The following is a 22,110-nucleotide window of genomic DNA, read 5'->3' as shown; positions in this document are numbered from 1 at the left end:
CATATTTCATTTAGTTACAGTGCATGACCCTTGTTTCACTTTTGTTGATGTTCATCTTATAACTTCATTTCAAGACACTTTCCATTCCATACAACTCCTCTTCCAAGCCCTTTGCTCGTAGAATTACAATGTCATTGACAAACATCGTCATTTTTCACTTATCCTCCTTAACTTTAATTCCCTTTCAAAATTTTTCCTTGATGGCCTCCACTGCCCACTTAATGCAAAGACTCCCTTCTTAATTAATGCTTCCCTTTCATGTTTGATTGTTATAACTACAGTCTGGGTTCTATAGAATTCGTAGATGACATTTTATGCCCTGTATTTTATTCCAACTGCCATCAGAATTTCAAAGAGTGTATTCAAGTCAGTTTTATCAAAAGCTTTCTCTAAATCTAGAAATGCTACAGATGGTGGTTTTTCTTTTTTCTGTCTTATCTTCTATGATTAGTTGTAGAGTCAGAGTATACAAGTAATATTTTGGTACCAGATGTAAATGTAGATTTACATAGTCTTCTGTTATGAATAATTGTAATTACTTCAGTTACTGGCACATCTAAATCTTCTTCCCATAAGCATGTTCCACATCTAGAATACATAAACATAACAGGCACAATGCTGAGATCACTGCCAAGAGATCTCTTCTGTGACACTAGAGAGTTGAAGCTACTGCTGGTACAGAAGAACCTCAAGTTGAGATCATTGGATCGTGATGTCTTCAGAGATGGTAGCAGGCTTGAGGATGTTATTCTGGACCACAACAACATCAGTTCAGTGGAACGAGATGTGTTCACTCACCTGACAAATGTCAAGAGGCTGAACCTAGCCTACAATAAAATCAGGATCCTGCCTGAGGGTATCTTTAGAGATAACCGAGAACTACAGGAGCTGAGGCTGTCGGGGAACCCAGTGCACATAAATGCACGTGTTGCCAGGTAAATTCCTCTGTTATTTTCTCAAAGTTTTAGACTTAATTAACACTGCAGAGTTGGGCGTCTTAAAGAAATGCTTATGTTGGTACAATTTAAAAAGTAATTGACAGCTATTTTGCATTAGTAATGGGAGAATTCTGCGTGAAAAAGAGATGCAGCAGAAAAATAAATTGTTGGGGGATTAAAGAAGGTGTATAGATACTAATATAACTATTCAGAGAGTGAGGATGCATTATGTAGCAGACAGACATGTAAACAGTAGTTAGTTAGTTAGTTATGCATTTCACAGCTCATTTGAATGATTTCTATTGAAATTATATGGAAAGTGTCAGTTTACAGGCTCATTATACACAATTTGTTTATGCTTATCATTATGCATTGGCCAGTTGTAGAAAATATCATAGCAATGCTTATCATTCCACATTGACCAATTATGTAATTTTAAAAAGCATAGTGACATAAATGGAATGCTGCAAGTTTCAGGTCTGGGACTCTTGCTGTTTTTTATATTTATAAATGACCTCTATCTCTGTACCACTGTGGTGCAGATGGTACTTCTCTCTTAGTGAAAGAAACAGAAGAAAAAAATGTGGAAACCTCTGCTGACAATGTATTTGATATATCATCAACTGATTCAATACTCTCTCTGAGTATTGAGAAAACTCAATACGTACAATTTCATGTGGAAGAGGAAGAACAAGAGGATATAAATATAGAATATAATTTACAACAAACACAGCAAGTGGACTCTGCTAAGTTCTTCAGTGCTTATATTAATAGAAGATTAAATTGGCCCTCTTAGATCTGTCAAACCTAAAAAAGAAACCTGAGAAGCTTAGTTCTTATCACTAGACATCACCAACCTTTACTCAAATGTAAGTATATGAGAAGCTGTAGCATGAATCCAAAAGAACCTTATGAAACATAAGAAACTTGCATACATAGAGATTATTGAATTTATGGAAATCCTCCAGCTAAATCTAAGTTACAACTACTTTACCTATAATGGCAACATTTATTAGCAACCAGATGGCCTAGCAATAGAATGCTGCATATCATGCACTGTAGATGGCATATACATAAATCACTTGCAACAAATGTTGTTTAACAGACAAGAACCCTCCCTAAAGAAAATTGAATTTTATAGGAGATTTGTACATGAAACACTACTGTTAGTGAATGGGGATGCCAAAGACATAACAGACATTCTACATTACTTCATTAATCTACATGAGAAACTTACATTTACAATGGAACATGAACAAAACAAAAGCATCAACTCCTTGGACCTAAATATTACAACAAACAACAAAACATGCACATTCAAAATTTATAGGAAAATATAATGACTGACACCACAATCCCTGCAATGTCATGTCACTGGAGAGTCCATAAACAGGCAGCATACAGATCAGTGCTACATAGGGCAATTAAAATACCTTCGAATCGTAAAATCATGCAATGAGAAATAAATATGGTGAAACAAATTGCAGTTGCTGATGATTATACTGCTTTCATGTTTGACACAGCCCTACACAAAATGAAGAAAGACAGAAAGACCCGAACACAAAGTGCACCACAGAAGAGAAAGACAAAAAAATATATATCTAGCATTCCACACATTAGCAATATATCACAGAAGATTGCAAATGTATTCAAAAATCACATACCGTAGTTAAAGTTGGTTTTTGTACATCAAATAAACTAATGCATAATATAAAGTTAATCAAGACCCATACTAGAATCTTGAATATACAGAGCAACATGCCAGAAATGCTCCGTGTTCTACCTCAGACAAACAGCCCACAAATTCAACGCCAGATACACATAGCACATTAAAGCCTATACTCACAACATCGTGACCTGTAGCAAGAAAGGCGAGAAAGATATTTATAAACAAACCCTCTGTTTTCGCAATTGCAGGCTTTTGTAAAACTATTTACAATGGATAAAACCTGGACTGAGTGGATGTAAACTGATAGAGTTCATGGAGGAAAAACAAGGATGTGCTTTATATATTTCCAGCTTTCCATTTTTCTTCTTCCACTCTACCAAGCACATGTATATTTTTTCCAGTGAACTTATTTCAGAATTGCATGTAAGATAATTAAGATGTTTTGAATTTTTTTCTTTGTCAATATATCTCATTTCTGCTTAAATCAGGTGCAAGAAATATTAATAGCAATTCAAATTTGTGTTACCTTTTCAGGAGTCTGCTGAGAAACAACGTCAAACTGCGAGTGCTTCTGATGCACAAGTGCAACCTACAGAACCTCCCGACTGGCCTTCTAGGAAATGCATCGAATCTGGAATGGCTGGACCTGTCACACAACAAGATCTCCAAATTCCTGCAGAGTTCATTCAGAACTGTACAAAGCTGGCCTGCTTAGGACTCGCCTACAATGAGCTCAAGGTCCTCAGCTCAGACCTGGTGTTCCTGCATGGTGGATCTCTTGCTACGTAAGTACACTTCTGATTTAATTATCATCAACACTTCCCTTGCTGTCAGGACCATTTGCTATGTTATGGAGAATCCTATGCTTCAAAACTCAGTTTCACCTTGTACATTGTTTGTATCTGTAGAAGGAAATATTCATTTGTACAGGGCTACTATAAATGATTCATTTGTTTTCAGAGTTCTATATTTTCCGAAGTATTACATGTACAAATATGACTCATGCATAAATAGATCCATAAACTCACTGATTTGGATAGTGTCCACCAGTCAGCATTACATGTGCAGTGCTTTGACAAAATTATGACAAGAAAGAAGTTTTTGTGAATTGGAATATGTGAGATGTTTATCTGTCACAAGAGTACAGCATGCATTCAGAAGGAATTATGGAAAAAAAAACGCCTTGTAAAAGAAGCATTACGTGTTGGTACTGACAGTTTAGAGGCACTGGTTGTCTCTGTAAACAGAAAAGTACTGGTTGACCAAGTGTACCATATTCAACAGTGGAGAGAGTGAGGTAAACATTTGCCTGCAATCATAAAAAAAAAGAGCCACAAGCTTGGAAACCAACCAAAACTTTGTGAAGGTTTTGCAATGGCCATTACATTTCATACTGTATTGTCTGCAGCTTGTGCAACAGCTAAGACTGGAAGATTATTGCTGGTGTCTTCAGTTTTGCATCACAATGCAGGAAGTACTTCAGGATGAACAGTTCACTTCCATTTATATGGAAAGGTTAATTGTCACATTGTGAGAGTGCAAGGGCATTGAAAATCCTCCTGAAATTGTTGCCCATGAATGAGATTTATCAAAGGTTTGGTTTTCTCTGGAATGTCGGAGACAAAACCATATGCTCAATGTTTCCTCTGTGAGAAGACTGTTATGGGTATCTCTTACCTTCATATATTGCAGTTGTGATTGATTCACAACTGTCTGCTGGTCCCAAGAATTTCATCTTCCAAAAGATGGGACACTCCCTCTTTGGAGCATCAATGTTTGCTGCTACGTAAACTAAGAACTACAAAGCACTGGACTGGGCATAGTGGTGAATATGATGTGACTCCATTCCCTTGGCCCCCTAACACCTTGTGACATATTCCTTTGGGGATATAAGGACTGTGTTTACATCCCCTTCCTCCCCCCCCCCCCCCTTTCCCCTCCACCATGAACAATGGAGTAGCAACTGTTGTGAAGATCATTGACAGGATGCTGCTATGTAAGGCATGGATCAAACTTTAGTACCAATTGGATATGTGTTACGTGACCAGCATGGCACTCATAGAACATTTGTAGAATGCAAGATAAAAACTTGATGCATTTATGATTGTACTCTTGCATCAGTGATATTTGTACCTGTAACGCAAGGAACATTTCATAAATAATGCAAAGGTTGATATTACTGTGGACTGTTTCGTACAACAGCAATGAAAATTACACCAGATGTAGTTGGATGTTTGAGGAACAAGGACATGTTTTTAGTTTTTCACTGTGTCCTTAAACATAAAATTGGCAAGAGGTACAAATGGATCCTGGAGGGGTCAGGGGCACAGTGACTGTTGAAGTCCAGGGTTCGTACACTGAGATCAAAACTTTATGCAGTAAAAACCTGACACAAATCTGCAGCATGTTATGTGAGGTTTGTAGTGAGTTTACAGTGGATTAAAGTACAGTTTTGCATTGGGTTAATCGTTTCTGTGATGGTCACACAGAAGCCCATAAACAATAACAGATGAATGAAGTGTGAAACATGTGGCAGATGCTCTTGAAGATCACAGTGAGACCTGTGAGAAACTCTCTGAATCTACAGGAATTCCTACATCAGTATTCTGGCAAATGATTTGAAGAAAAGAAAAATTTCTGCAAGATGAGTCCCACGCTGTTTGACCAATGAAGAGAAGCAGAAATGGCTGCTCTTTGCAACCTTGTTCAAACAACAATTCAACTGTGAGGATCAATGGTTCTTGTGTCAAATTGTTACTATTGATGAAATGTCGATTAGAGACTTTAAACTGATGTTGAAATCATAGTCCAATGAGTGAGAACTTCAGATTCTTCATGTCCAAAAGAATTTTGACATGCTCAATCAAAGCTCAAGTAAATGATTTTTGCTTATGATCAGCAAGGACTCATCATTGACATTAACAGGTGTCACAGCAGTGTATTACCTCCACCTCATGCAAAACTTGCACAGAAAATGCACAAAACCTGACCTCAGTTACTCGAGCCTGGGCCGCTATTCTCCATGACAATGATTGCCTGCATGTCAACAATGTTGTAACCCAAAAACTGCACGGATATGGATGGAAAGTGTTGTTACATCCTTCCCTACAGACCAGGCATGACTCCACCAGACTTTGACTTGTTTCCAAATTTGGAAAAACGTATGGGTGGATGTTGTTATCTTTCTGTGGAAGAGCATACTAATGCCGTTACCTGAGCCATTCAGCAGATGAACAGAAGTGTTGTCCTGGGTGGAATAAAAGAGTTTCTGAGATGTTAGGATTCAGTCATAGAAAAGTTGGGGGGCTATACTGAAGGACCTTAAAGAGACACTGGGGAAAAAATAACTGTGTAAGTAAAAAAACTAAATTATACTGCACTATTTATGAAATGTCCTTCATCCTTTGTAAGCCATAGTTCTCTGAAAATGAATGAATCATTTATAATAGTCCTATACAGTGTAAGCAACCTACCAGTTTTTTTCTATTACAGTTTTTTAATATTCCTGCTTTGGACTGATGGATGGCTAGTGGGCTCTCATCTGTAGATTGCATTGTTAATGATAACCACCATGTGCCTTAGTAAATGTGGTCATGATTAGATTCCCTGTTTCAGATTCTGTATTTCTAATGAGAGAAAGTTTAAACTTTGAATGTTGCTAGAATTTGTTTTAAAATAGTTAGTTAATACCTATCCTTTCAAAACCACACACATCCAATCTATATAATACAATTTTACCTTTCTGTCTGAGATGTCCATTGGTTCAGGTGTGGATCCAGGGTTGGGAGAAGGGAGGGGAGAGGATCATGACTGTTATAAGCAACTCCAGCCCCACTCCAGCCCCCACCCTCTCATCCTGTCCACCACCAACCAGCATTTGAGTTGAAGTGTTTACGTTTTCATATACATCAGTTCCCAAATGTCACAGCTAATATTTAGAGAATAAAGTAGCATGAAAACTAAAGTGCTTCAGAAATGGCAAGGAAGTTCTCCCACATAACCTGTGGGAATAGCACTCGTGCAAGAGAAGATATTGTAGACAAATTGTTTAGACATAGTGTAAAGGATTTTTCTGGAATGAATATCAGTTAGAGGCATGACTCCACATTTAACTTCAGATCCAGTACACATATTTAATGAAATAGTAAGTCTTAAAAATCTATATACAGCAGAGCAAAAGATTCATTCTAGGACAAAGTAGTACAGTTGCTCAGAAATTTTCACAGTACTGGAAGGTCTGTATAGAAATGTGAAAACAACATTACATTCATTACTTGCTTCCATCAGGTTATAATGATGTGAAGAGGAATCATTTTATTAAAAATAACTGCATAATAGATTTTGCTGAAGGTAAACAAATATGAATATGTATCTATTATTCTGGTTAATAGAGCATTAAAAACATATGTTTCTTATGTCCTAGACAGCTTTGATCATATCACTGATGTATTACTGTTATTTAGGATTTTTTGTTTAATGAGTGCATAAATGAAAATCATTTTTTCCTTGATCTTGCTACTTTACTTTCAATGATCTACATAGTAGATTTTATCACGTAGCCTATATGGCAGGTCGTATTAATATTTTATGTTACATTAATGGTTTTTATTGAAATTATTTTCCTTGTAGGTTTTTAATGAAATCCTGGAGTTCTTTGCATATGTCACTGCTCACATAACGAATTATCCGAGATATAGCAACTACTGAAATGTGAATAAATTACTAATTAATTGTCTCCAATTGCTAAGGACCGTAGTGTCAATGCTACCCTTTCTTCAGGTTATGTTGGTAATTAGTAATTAGAGCTGTGCTTTAAATTTTCTCTTTTTGATTGCAATAAGAACATCGCAAAATGTGTCAAAGGTCAAACATGTTTAGGAATTTCACTGTGGGAGGCATGCAGAATGAAGCTGGGTTAACATGAATTTATTCCTAACAATGTAACAAACAAATAGAAAATTGCATGCATACAGTACAGTCATTCACAGAGAACTGAGGACATCTTGAATGACAAAGATATTCTTCTTGATAGCTAGTATTTGTGCCAAAGAGTTTTCCTTGTGAAATATTTTGTGTTGTCAGTGGTGACGCCCCAAAACGTGCAAGGTTTTAGAGTAACGCTATGGTAGGCTGTATCTACAGTGCAGTGACAAGTACACTACCACATGCCATTACATTCTTGTAGAATAATTCACACACTTACGTGATACCAAAAGACATCAGAGAGCATGGGTGTCTTTAGCTGAAGTCAAGAAATACATGAGAGTTCATCACTTGTCCATCAATGTATGTTGAATATTTTGCTAGTGTTTATAAGTTAAAGAACCAATCTCAGGAAACACACAGTGATCCAAAGCTTCAGAATGCTTTTTTTTCTTTTTGGTGAATTATGCCTGAACTTATAATTTTTACTTTATTTGTTTGACAATGCACCTGCTTTTAATCTGTAGTCTGGATGTATATACTGTACCAACCTGACTTGTCCTACATCATTTGTGCAAAATATGTACCTAAACATGATTTACAGGACCAATAAAGAAATACAAATACAAATATAACACCTCGTGTATATTTTCCAAGTGCACTCCTCTAACTTAGTGGGTGATTAATGCTTAATGGTACTGTCATGTTGCATGGCCTGCTCAATCATTAAATCATTTATTTTGTCATTTAGGTGTATGAACCAAAACTAAAGTGGATTAGGATTGAATAGAGTGTATAAAATATGAGAAAGAAATTTTTTTTGTATAGTTACAGTTTGAGCGAAATATTTCAAAACATAATGTAGCACAAAGAGAAACTTAAAATACAATAACCCTTTCTGAGAAAACCAGGAGTATGTATGAAAACAGTTCAAGATGTTATTTTATCTTCAGGATAATGACTTCCATAATTTTCGACTGTATTGGTACAAACAGTGATAAACATTATAACTGACTAAGAATACATTATCTTGAGTGATGAGAGCTACAATCTAGTGGAGGAAGCATTAACTAATAACACTGTAGCACCTGAGAACATGAAGATTGTCATTTCCTGTAGCTACAAGTCACAGTATGCTGTAGGCAGAAATATCCCCTAAGAATGAGGGATCTTCGACACACATCTGGCAAGCCAACTTAAAAGATTAAACTCAGTCTACCGTGAATGAGATTTTCACTCTGCAGCGGAGTGGGCGCAGATATGAAACTTCCTGGCAGATTAAAACTGTGTGCCGGACCGAGACTCGAACTCGGGACCTTTGCCTTTCGCGGGCAAGTGGTGCAAGTGCAAGTGGTAGAGCAGTTGCCCGCGAAAGGCAAAGGTCCCGAGTTCGAGTCTCGGTCCGGCACACAGTTTTAATCTGCCAGGAAGTTTCAGTCCACCCTGTTTGCAAACTCTAAGTTATAAAAAGTAATTTTGTAACTTACTTTCACCTGTTACAGTTTGACACTGGAAGGCAACCCTTGGCACTGTGACTGTGACATTCTGCCCCTGGCCAGCTGGGCCAGTTTGCGGAAAGACGCAGTGCCAGAGTGGCCTAACTGCAGCTCTCCACACGGAGTCAAGAAAGAGCCCCTACAGCACTGGTTCCACAGCAAAAATGAGACAAAGTGTGGTGATGCCACCTTGCTGCTGCGTGCAGACCTGAACCGAGTGCTGTCCGTGGCTCGTGCCATCGCAGAGCGAGGACCGAACTTCTCTACAGACTTGCTTCCTGTCTCTGATAAAGAAATCAGCTTCACTGCCACAAATTACTTTTTGTATGCCATAGCAGCAATGACTGATGCTGACATTGACGGCGTGGTGTGGCACTGGGCACGGTTCCTGGAGAAGGTTCTGAATAGGCGGCACCTCCACTACACTGAGGCAGTTGCCGAGAAGAGCCTCAACCGGACCAGGATTGAGCCACTCACAACTACCACCACAAAGCCACCAGCAGCCAGAGCTGTCAAGCAACGACTTAGGCTGAAGGGCTTTCAACCACTCATGAATTTCACTTATGAAGAATGTCACAGTCACAGTGCCAAGGGTTGCCTTCCAGTGTCAAACTGTAACAGGTGAAAGTAAGTTACAAAATTACTTTTTATAACTTAGAGTTTGCAAACAGGGTAGACTGAAACTTCCTGGCAGATTAAAACTGTGTGCCGGACCGAGACTCGAACTCGGGACCTTTGCCTTTTGCGGGCAAGTGCTCTACCACTTGCACTTGCACCACTTGCCTGCGAAAGGCAAAGGTCCCGAGTTCTAGTCTTGGTCCGGCACACAGTTTTAATCTGCCAGGAAGTTTCATATCTGCACACACTCCGCTGCAGAGTGAAAATCTCATTCACGGTAGACTGAGTTTAATCTTTTAAGTTGGCTTGCCAGATGTGTGTCCAAGATCCCTCATTATGAAGAATGTTCCAGAGAACCTGACAAAAGTAGTTGATGATGGTATTGAGGAAGAGCTGAAGATTCTGTTTGGAGTCATCAATGGCACTAACACCACAAGCCCAAATGCTACAGCAGCCAGCGTGGCAGCACTGAATTCTACAGGTGTTGTCACAGCTGTCACCCAAACACTGTTGTAGTCACCACAAATGTGACCCTGGCTCCTTTCTCACGAAACAGTACTACTGTCACTACAACACCTGCAACTCCAGCTGCTGCAACTATCTCCACTTCTTTACCTCCCACACCAGTCACACGACTTCTAAATCTGCCTTCCGTAGCTGCAAATACACCTTTATCAGCCAGTGCGTCCAGTGTGGTACCTGTGAATGCTGTCCTGAATGTAACCTCACCTACTAACCATACTTCCGTAACTAACCAGAATGTGACAAACTCTACTTCCTCCATACCAGCTCTCAGTGCAACTACTGCATCTGCTAATGGCACGACGGTGCCGTCGAAGATGCCGAATGCCACAAAGCAGATGGTGGCCGGCTTGCGATCTGAGCTTTGTGAGGTGCTTTCCATTCTGCTGCTGAGCATCGATCGTGCCAAGTGGGATGCTGCAGAGCAGGATGTTATCAAAGGTGAAGAGTCGAGGGCTCTGCAATCTCTGGAGAATAAAAAAAAGTCAGTCACCCCAAATCAGCTAAACACTCCAAAACAATCGACCATCCCAAAGAACCCGAGTCATGTGCAAAGCAGTGCAAAAAGCTGTAAGCTGATACAGCCACAGCTAACTGTTCCTGTTGCTATTCTGACTCTACTGGCCCCCTCTCTTGTGTAATAGCTCCATAATGTCATACATGAAAGAGAGAGATTTTTCTATTTCTGCAACAATTTATTATAAAATGCATTTTCATAATCCATCTGCATGTCATTGCCTTTATTTTATTTTGGCTGCTTATAAACTGAAAATGGGGTGTACTAACGAACGGCGTGGGAACAGTATTAACATGAGTGGAATGTGAGTTTTACAAAAATTACTGCTGCTAAATGGCATGATAATATGTGAATAATATTCTGGGAAAGATATATTGTTTGATATGTTACATCACTTATTTTAACTTAAGTACTTTGTTCCTTGTCCACCTTCATAGCAGAGTGGTCAGCATGTCTCACTGCCATGTGAAGGACCTGGGTTTCAATTCCAAGAACTGCCAGGTATTTTTCCTTGGTGGGAGGAATGAAATGGGGTGGACTCAGCCTCGTGAGATTGAATGAGGAGCTGCTTGAATAAGTAAGCAGCCCCATCACCAGGCTTCATCTAATGATTATAACAGCTACAGTGATTGGCAACATGGTGAACACATGTCCCACAATCAGAGAATGCACCTTTTTCAGCCTTGTAGGCAGCAATTGGTGAACTGGAACAAGCCAAAAGCATAATCAGAGATTGTTATTTGTTTTACTAATTTGCTTGCAAATCATATGAGTAAAAAAGAGATAATATTTGAATGTATAAAGCAACTTACACTATATTATTGCTTGGTCTTGTACGATACGCTGACTCCTGCTATTGTCATATTGCATAGTTACTATGTGTTGATGTAAGTTAATATTGTACCAAGACCCATCAATGTTCAGATAGCAACAGCTCATAGCCCTACCAAGAACAAAATGTGTACACATTCAAGTGAATATGAATGCCATACTGTTGCAATTGTGCCTTATATTATAGGATATCTTTGCTTTTTGTGCTGAAAATACTCCGTGAAAGTTGCTTTGTTTGTAAATTATTTAGGCATGGTTCTCAAGCGATGTTACATGTTTTAGACTTTTGAAGTGTTTATTGAAATTACACTGTCTCAACTTTTAAAATTCTAACTAAAGAATAAATGGTTTATGTGCATACTGGTTATAATTTTAATATTTTATGGAATCAGATAAACTAGGTCTTGATGCAAACTTTTGATGTGCTTTAAAACAGTGAAAGTTTTTGTTATGAATATGACTCTCCAGGAGGCTGTACTTTACCTTAAGGCTTTCAGAATTTGCATTCAAAATTCTAAGAACTTTTAAAATGGTGAGGTTCAGTATCATTTGTCTCATTGTGATTGAGACATTGATCCATTATCAAAATTCATTCAATTTTTTATGTAATTAATAAAAGACTGTTCCCTTGAATCTGATCTGATGAACTGATTAAAGTCAGGTATTCATGTAAATATACTTTTGTGCAATTTTAATTAGTGAAATATCTTGGTTATTATAGTTCAGTGCAATAGAAATGCTCTGCAGTGACGGTTTCTATCTGTTACTGAATAATGTGGGTCATCCCACGTCCCTGAAGGCTCTTCTTCATGAGACACTGTATGAATTAATTAATGAAAAAAAACATATCTTTTGTGGTAAAATCAAATATGTACCTAAAGTGAAAACAAGCTTGTTGACAAAAAATTTGAAGTGCCAAATTTCATAACTGATTTGTTTTGCATATTTTTAAAGTTGTAAGACTGTACTATTAATGAGTGGTATATCAAATTTAACAAATGTAGTGTTTGTGCGACAGAAAAAAGTGATCAAAAATATTATCCTGATATGGTAATGCACAACAAAAACTGCTTCCACAATATACTTCAATGTTCTCTCCAAAACACAGAGCTCAAACTAACAGGTTACGTTTTTCATACACATTATGTTCATTCTCTTTGAAGTGCAAAAATCATATTATGAATTTCAAGGTAACATTTCGTGGAGATGGTGGCATACAAACAATAAGAAACTGATAGACAGGAAGGTAATTACCTATGACTTGCAAAAATCATACAACAACAAAAATAATCAATTTCTGACGATATAATGTAATTGGGTAGATATGAAATCTACCTTCCTTCTCATCCTGTCCAGTAAGTCTCCCCTGACCCAGTGTTCTGGGTGTCTTTTTCTGAATTCTACTCTTTGTCCCAGACCTTTCCAGTTCCTTTCCCTTCACCCCTCTTCCTACTTCTTTGTCCCTTCTGCTGGAATAAGGAGCCATTGGCTCTGAAAGCTTGTCTAAGCAAAATATTTCTTATATGGGTGTTATCCTACCATTGCTTGGAGAGTTAAAATCATACTACACATTTCAAGGTAATGTTTCATGGTGATAGTCATATACAAACAAAAAATTTGTAGACAGGAAGATAATTAGAGCAGCTGCACTTGTAAAGAATACTCTGTTTGTTACTGTAACATACTACTCATGTACATTTCTCTTACATTTTTCCAGTGCTCCTTCCACTCCCCAGAATCCTCAGTTATTATTCCAGTGAATTCTCTCCCTCTCCCACCATCCTCTCTATCTATCTTTTTCATTCTATTGCTAATTAAGATATATACAAAAGAAATTCCACTTAACCATTCTCCCAATAGCCTGACATAGACCTCAACATTTGTGCAAAGTATTGTATCCAGATAAAATAAGGGACGTTGACATTTAGGACTTGAAGTAAGATGGCAGCTAGTGTTGATATGCATAGCGTTCATGCGGAAACAAGTTAAAATTACACCGATAAAAACAGCGTGTGCACGAACTGTAGAGATGAAATCAGAAAGTTAAATGATCGTTTAAGTAGTCTGCAGCTAACCATTAATACTCTGATGAGCGAATTAAAAAAACTTACGACCAGAAAGTGTGAACCTACGTCAAACTTGCCTCACAGTAACCACGAAATTCCAGGCAAAGTGAAAAACAAAGTGCCTCATTCTCAACAAAGGTTATTGTATGACCCTAATACCATGTTTACAAGCAGGTTCAGTGTGCAATCAACCGTGCAAGGTAAGAAACATTGTGCATGTGATAAAACTAACTTCCGAGCTGAATATGAAACTACAAATATGCGGAGTGATACATCCAAAAGAATGCCTAACAACTCAACTACTGTTATGAAAGGAAATGAAACTGAAAGACCTGAACACTTGCGTGACCCAAATATCAAGTATATGTCCAGCGCTGATACTAAATTGTTTGGCCATAACGACGGTGGACCTTCTAAACAGGCAGAGAAACCTTAACGAAGAAAAGTAGTTTTGATGGCAGATAGTCATGGTCGTGGATTTGCTCGCCTTCTGAACGGTCAGTCCAGTTTACAAACAATCTCTTACATGAAGCCTGGTGCTTCTATGTCAGAAGTTTGCAATCATGTACGATCCACAGACGTTGCTGACTTATCCTCTGAAGACTGTTGTGCTAATTGGTGGGTCAAATGATGTATATAAAAACGAAACCCACAAAGCAAAACAATAAAAAGGTGCTTAGGACAGTTGACACACACAAATGTTTTAGTGCTGAACATTCCACATCGGCATGACTTACTGTTTGGAACCGCGCGACCGCAACGGTCACAGGTTCGAATCCTGCCTCGGGCATGGATGTGTGTGATGTCCTTAGGTTAGTTAGGTTTAAGTAGTTCTAAGTTCTAGGGGACTGATGACCTCAGATGTTAAGTCCCATAGTGCTCAGAGCCATTTGAACCATTTGAACCATGACTTACCGTCTTGGTCATGCGTAAATAAAGAAATAATCAATGCCAACCAACAAAATTCATTACTTTGCAAACATTTCAGAAATGTAGAACTCGTAAATGTTAATAATATTGGGCGCAGATTCCAGACATTACATGGATTCCACGTTAACAACATGGGGAAAAAGCTGCTCGTCGGAAAAATTGAAGTAATTATCACCAAGAGGCATCAAACACTCAAAAGCAAAATCATCCTGGATTGGTCCCCCAAATATTCGAAGGAAACAACGCCAGCAAGACCTCACTCACCAACATCAACAACAAAAGAAGGAACTACGTGCCTCCAATATTCAGGCACAATGAATACAGTAACAGCTCTACCAATTGCAGACCCAGCTCAAACACCAACAGCAATATTATCAACAGCAGGTGCAGCAGCTGAACAACTACCAGGGGAGCCAGGCACAGAAGAAAATTCTGCTGCAGATGATAATAGAAGAATAGGTGCAGTCGGGAAAAGAAAAGCAGTGCTTCCAGCACACCTGAATGATTTTTTATTGACAAGGTGAAGGTAAGTGATCAATTAAATATGCCAAAGCCTAACAAACCCTTTAATTTCATGCTGATTCATCAAAATGTCCAATCATTGCTAAACAAATTAAGTGTAGTTGAAATTTTATCTACTGATGAGCTAAAAAACGTTTCTGTAGTATGTATAACTGAACACTGGCTGCCTAAAGATGCAATGTCAGTCACAAAACTTGCAGACTTCAATCTTTCTTCATCGTTTTTTAGAATTACATCCAGTCATGGAGGGTCATGTATATTTGTTAAAACTGGCATTGATTATTGTAACATAAAACCCATTGAACTGTTAGCTGAAGAGAAAATTTTTGAAGTATCTGCAGTTGAACTCTCTGCATTAAAATTAATAATCATCTGTGTATATAGGAGCCCTGATGGGAACTTAAATGATTTCTGTCACCAACTAGAAGCAGCTTTAAATACTATAAAAAACTTCAACAAAACAGTGATCATATGTGGAGATTTTAATATTGATTTTCAAGAAATCTCAAAAGACCAGCAAAGCTTGATGACCCTACTGGAAACATATAACATAAAAGCCACCATAGACTCTCCTACAAGGGTTACACCAACAACTAGCTTAACAATTGATCAGATATTAATAAACTCAAATGTAAATCACAATTTCTGTGCCGGAAATATTAATACTGGCTTCAGTGATCACTATGCACAGTTTATTGCTTTGCACACCCCAAGTGAAACAACTGAGAGAGAGGAACTTGTAAAAGAAGCAAGGAAATTCACTAACAAACAAATAAACCTTTTTGTACAGAGACTAAGTGAAGAAATTTGGTATGAAGTGTATACCTGTGAAAATACTAACAAAAAGTTTGAAAAATTCATGGAAATCTTCATGTCATACTTTGAAGCTGCATTTCCATTAAAAAAGCAAAAATGTCAACCTAACTTCAAAAAGAACACATGGATTACAACAGGTATTAGAATATCTTGTGCAGAGAAAAGAAGATTACACGATATAGCAAAGACACAGAACATGCCTCATGAATTTCATTTGTACCTGAAGAATTACAAGAGGATCCTCAAAAATGTTGTAAGGAAAGCTAAAACAATAGCAAATGACAAATACATTGAAAACTCAAAAAACAAATCTAAAGCTATATGGGAAGTTATAAAAAATCAAACAAGTGAAACTAAACAGTATAAAAATGTGAACTTATGTTATGAAGGACAAATGATTTCTTGCCCAACAGAAATTGCAGGGACCTTCAACAAATATTTTGCTAACGTAAGTGAACAGTTGGTGAGTGGACTGGAAGAACACAACAAAATATCACCTCCAACATGCAATAGTCTGAGAAATGTGTCTACATCTTTGTTCCTTTCACCCACAAATTCTGAAGAAATTTTATCAGTTATAAAAACCTTGAAAACAGGGTACTCATGTGGAATTTGATGGAATACCAGATGCAATTATTAAAAAATGCTGTCTTGGCTTAGCTCAACCCTTGACACATTTGTGCAGCAGCTCACTGGCATCAGGAACCTTCCCTTCATGCTTAAAAACAGCAAAGCTGAAACCACTGTTCAAGAAAGGAAATCCAGAATGTGTTTCAAATTATAGACCAATAGCCCTACTGCCTGTATTTTCTAAAATTTTAGAAAAAGTTTTTTATAAGAGATTGTTATAAGAGATTGGCAGATTTCCTAAATAAAAATAAAATTCTCTCCTTCACAGCATGGCTTCAGGAAAGACTATTCAACTGAAAGTGCAATATTTGAATTTCTTAATGAAATCTATACTAAACTGGATGCAGGTGAGGTTGTGACAGGCATATGTCTTGATTTATCTAAAGCTTTTGGCATCATTGACCATAGTGCCCTACTGCAAAAGCTTGACCAGTTAGGAATTAGAGGTATATCCAATGAGTGGCTCAAGACATACCTATGTGGTCGCAACCAGGTGGTTGAAGTGCAATATACTGACCATAACAAAATCAGCTACTACTATTCAGGATATGAAAATGTGAAATATGGTGTCCCTCAAGGATCAGTATTAGGACCCATTCTGTTTCTCCTCTATGTCAATGATCTTATGTACAACAAGTATTGCCAAACTACCCTCCAATTTGCAGACGATAAAAGCTTCCTTATTAGTGGTAAAACAGAAGAAAAACTAAAAGACTCCGCTATCCAAACAATGAACAGTGTAGAACAGTGGTTCAGCTACAACAAGCTAATTATAAACAAATAAAAGACAGTAGCACTGAATTTCTGTAATGTAAAAGGAAGACACCACCCAAACAGAAATAGAACTTAGGGACAGAGTTCTTGAAAGTGTTGACAGCACTAAATTTTTGGGACTCTGGCTCCAGAACAACACAAAATGGGCGGTACATATTGAATATTTGCAAAGAAAACTAAGCAAAACCTGTTACATGATACGGATCTTAAAAACTTGTTGCAGCAAAGCCAGCCTGTTAAATGTATACTACTCCTATGTGCATTCTGTAATTAAATATGGCATAATCTTCTGGGGCAATACAACAACAAATATTAAACTTTTCAGGATGCAAAAGAGAATACTAAGAATTATTGAAGGGGTAAACAATACGAAATCGTGCAGACCCATATTCAAAAAACTGACAGTTCTTCCTCTTCCTTGCATTTTTATCTATGAAACATCAGTTTTCATCAAACAATATATCAATAGACACCCAGATATCTTATTAAAAAATGAAGATATACATGCACACAATACAAGGCAAAAATCTGACCTTCATGTGAAACAGGTGAGAACATCATTGTGCCACAAAGGCACACTACAAACTGGGATAAAGATTTTCAATAGTCTACCTAAACATATTAAATCAATAGGTAAACTCTGTAGTTTTAAGGCTGAAGTAAAGGCATTTTTAATTGATCATTGCTTTTACAGTCTGACAGAATATATAAAAGCCAAACAACAAAAATAAAGATGCATTATTAATATTCTACTTTGTATGTTGCCTGTAATGTTTGTTGTATTTATGAATCTGTGCTAAATTACTTCAATATCTAGTTCTTAGGATTGCAATACAAACTGTATTTTATCCTGTAAATACCTAACCATGTCCAATATCCTTGTATATATTCTATACATATAGGATTTGAAGGACTAAATAAATAAATAAATAAATATATTATATTTTAGTCATTACTTGTTGACCCTATAGGAAAAATGTATATTAATGTCAAGTATATACAATAATCATTTTAGCTTACATGACTAAAATGTAGCAATTATAATAGAGGGAAACATTCCACGTAGGAAAAATATATCTAAAAACAAAGATGATGTGACTTACCAAATGAAAATGCTGGCAGGTCGACAGACACACAAACGAACACAAACATACACACAAAATTCAAGCTTTCGCAACAAACTGTTGCCTCATCAGGAAAGGGGGAAGGAGAGGGAAAGACGAAAGGATGTGGGTTTTAAGGGAGAGGGTAAGGAGTCATTCCAATCCCGGGAGCGGAAAGACTTACCTTAGGGGGAAAAAAAGGACGGGTATACACTCGCACACACACACACATATCCATGGATATAAAGGAGAAAAATTTGATAATGCTATTAAAAATAATAATGAATAGTAAGTGTATAGTGTTTATATTCCTCATATGGATTGAAATATGACAGGACTGGAGCAAAATACTGGGTGAGATGGAGTAAGAATACATTGCAACTAACATATGAGACCATATGCAGGTACAGAAATGTGAAATAAGATTTCTTTCAAGTTTAAGGAATTTGTATTTTCACTATAGTTTTTTGTTGATGAATAAAGTGAAAGATTGTAAAGATTGTGTTTTGATGCCTTAATTTTTTGTTTCCTTTATTTCTGTGATACCTGACCACCCCCTTCTCCCTCCAACTCTTCTATCATGGCAAGTGTCATGAACTGTTTATTTCACAGGTGTAGTGTAATAGTACTTAGGTGTTAAATGTTGATAATTCTTTGGGAATCACCATAATATTGTACTCAGGAAATGTTGACAACATTTCATGACATCTTTAAAAAAACTGATAATAAATGAAATATTGTGTACTATTTCAAAAACAAACTGAATTTTAACACGATGTGAAGCACCACCCCAAAAAAGTTTGCATGAGTTCACAGTTATTTCCTACGGGAAATATGGTGTGCCATTAGTATTCATCACAATATATTTTGATTAGTAAATATACTGCATAATGTAAGAGGACTGACATACATTCAGAGCAGAATTAGAATGTTAAGTGTTGTTGTCTTCTATCATTTATGTTTTCATGTTTCTAGATATCAAATGTTGTGAATGTCAGATATTAAATACTCAAACAATGGAAACTCCAGGATGGAATGTAACAATATTATGAAAAGGAAAGTTGCTACTCACCATATAGCAGAGATGATGAGACGCAGATAGGCAAAACAAAAAGATTCTTACAAATAAAGCTTTCAGCCTGTAAGGCCTTTGTCACACACACATACACACACACACACACACACACACACACACACACACACACACACACACACACACGCACATACACATAACCCCTGCACCACACACATACAGACACACTGTGAGCGGAAGTACCAGTGCATGATGGGAGTGCCGATTGGCTGGGGTAAGGAGGAGGCTGGAGCAAGGGGGAGGGATAGTAGGGTAGAGGTGGCAGACAGTACAGTGCTGCTAAGGAACACCCAGGGACAAGGGAGCCATGAGATAAGGGGTTGGGAGCAAGGGGTTGTGTAGGGATGGATGAGTATATTGTGTAAGTGTGGTGGATGGCATAATACCACTGTGGGAGGGGTGGGTAGGATTGTGGGTAGGACATTTCTCATTTCAGGGCACAATGACAGGTACACAAAACCCTAGCACAGAATATAATTCAGCCGCTCCAGTCCTGGGTGATACTGAATTATTAGGGGAATGCTCCTCTGTGGCCAAACAGTGGGACTTTGGGAGATGGTGGGGGACTGGAAAGATGAGGTACGGACCTGCTTTTGTACGAGATTGGGAGGATAATTATGGTCTGTGAAGGCTTCAGTGAGACCCTCGGTATATTCTGAGAGGGACTGCTCATCACTGCAAATGCGACAACCACGGGTGGCTAGGCTGTATGGAAGGGACTTCTTGGTATGGAACGGGTGGCTGCTGTCGAAGTGGAGGTATTGTTGGTGATTAGTAGGTTTCATATGGACAGGGGTACTGATGTAGCCATCTTTGAGGTGGAGGTCAACTTCTAGGAAGGTGGCTTGTTGGATTGCATAGGACCAGGTGCAGGAAATGGGGGTGGAGTAGTAGTTGAGGTTCTGGAGGAATGTGGATAGGGTGTCCTCACCCTCAATCCAGATCGCAAAGATACCATCAATGAATCTGAACCAGGTGAGGGGTTTAGGATTCTGGTTGTTTATGAAAGATTCCTCTAAATGGCCCATGAATAGGTTGGCATAGAATGGTGTCATGTGGGTGCCCATAGCCATACCTTGGATTTGTTTGTAGGTAGTGTCTTCAAAGGAGAAGTAATTGTGGGTGAGGATATAATTGGTCATGGTGACTGGGAAGGAGGTTGTTGGTTTGGAATCCATTAAGCATTGGGAAAGGTACTGTTCAATAGTGGTAAGGCCGTGGGCATTAGGGGTGTCAGTGTAAAGGGAGGTGGCATCAATGGTGACAAGAAGGGCACTGTGTCGTAAAGGGACAGGAACTGTTGAGAGGCGGTGGAGGAAATTGGTTGGTATCTTTTACACAGGAGACTAGATTCTGGGTAATAGGTTGGAGGTGTGGTCTATGAGAGCAGAGATTTTCTCAGTGGGGGCACAGTACCTGGCCACAATGGAGTGTTCTGGGTGGTTGGCTTTATGGACTTAAAGAAGTGTGTAGAAGGTAGGAGTTTGTGGAGTGGTAGGGGTGAGCAGAGAGATGGGCTCTGGGGAGACATTCTGGGATCTCCTCTATATGGTGAGTTGCCGATTTTCCCTTTTCAAGACATTCAACACTAAGATTACAGTATTTTCGTATTGTAACCATATTTAATTATACCTTTATATGCCATCAGTGAACTTTTAATATTACACTGGTCAACAGTGATTTTGTTGCCAGTTAATTGATGGGGAATTTAGGATAACTTTAGGGTCCTGAATTTGAATATGTCACTCGTTTTGCTAGATTGTCTATTAACTGTGGTAATGTCCAATACATAAATAAACAAACAAACAAAAATTCAAAATATTAATTGAGATTTATTATGTGCACAGTCAAATGAAATGAGAAAAACATATCAAAAAGGGCCACAAAATGCAGTTTCATTGTTGATTCAGCATGTAATAGAAGAAGAAAGGAAAAAACAGTGTGTCTTTTAAAAACATTACAATTAGCATATGGAAAAACCCTGCCTGTGTGATTTTCTCTTCTGTTGATCACCAGGACAGTCTTGCTGAAGATTCCAGCAGTAGCCTGCCATCATTTGCTTGTCCCATCTAACTTGATATCATTCTTCCATCACCTGAAAATCTTGATGGAATCTTTCACCTTGTTCCTCGCTGCAGTCACCAAGATTGTCTGAAAATCTGTCAAGATGGCTGTGGAGGTAGTGAAGCTTAATGCTCATACTAGCACCCAAGCTTTTGATGTTTCTGAGCATGTTTGACACCAGTTACTCATAATTATGTGCTTCTTGCTTACCCAAGAAATTCTTGACAACAGAGACAAAACTGCTCCAGGCAGTTGCTTCAATGCAATTCATAACTTCAGTGAATTCCAAATCATGTATAAGCTTCCTAATTTGGGGACCATCAGATATACAACCTTTTAATTTTTCATTACTGAGTCCAGGGAATGATTTGTATATACATTTGAAACAGTCATTATTTTTGTCCAGTGCTTTCACAAATTGCTTCATTAGACCAAGCTTGATATGAAGTGGTGGAAGAATTATTTTGTCCCTGTAAACTAATGGTTCTTTTAGGATATTAGCTGCTTCTACAGTAGAGCTATTTCTTGATGGCCATGAAACTTTTTCCCAGGGATCATGCTTTCCTCTGCTGTCCCACATGCAAATAAAGCAAGGGAA

The 22,110-nt window shown here is 37.9% G+C and overlaps 1 protein-coding gene across 1 annotated transcript; it reads left to right on the top strand.

Moving 5' to 3' along the window:
• The first annotated feature begins 615 nt into the window (after positions 1–615).
• LOC124716703 (leucine-rich repeat-containing protein 15-like) lies at positions 616–9,651 on the top strand. Its single transcript, XM_047243245.1, has 4 exons — positions 616–935; positions 3,009–3,030; positions 3,142–3,392; positions 9,033–9,651. The coding sequence occupies exons 1-4, from the start codon at positions 616–618 to the stop codon at positions 9,649–9,651; spliced, it is 1,212 nt and encodes a 403-aa protein (XP_047099201.1).
• Positions 9,652–22,110: the final 12,459 nt, after the last annotated feature.

The sequence above is a fragment of the Schistocerca piceifrons genome, chromosome 9 (genome assembly GCF_021461385.2).
Source record: "Schistocerca piceifrons isolate TAMUIC-IGC-003096 chromosome 9, iqSchPice1.1, whole genome shotgun sequence".
NCBI classification, from domain to species: domain Eukaryota; kingdom Metazoa; phylum Arthropoda; class Insecta; order Orthoptera; family Acrididae; genus Schistocerca; species Schistocerca piceifrons.
Note: the sequence above shows the minus strand (reverse complement) of the source record. Positions and strands in the feature narration are given on the sequence as shown.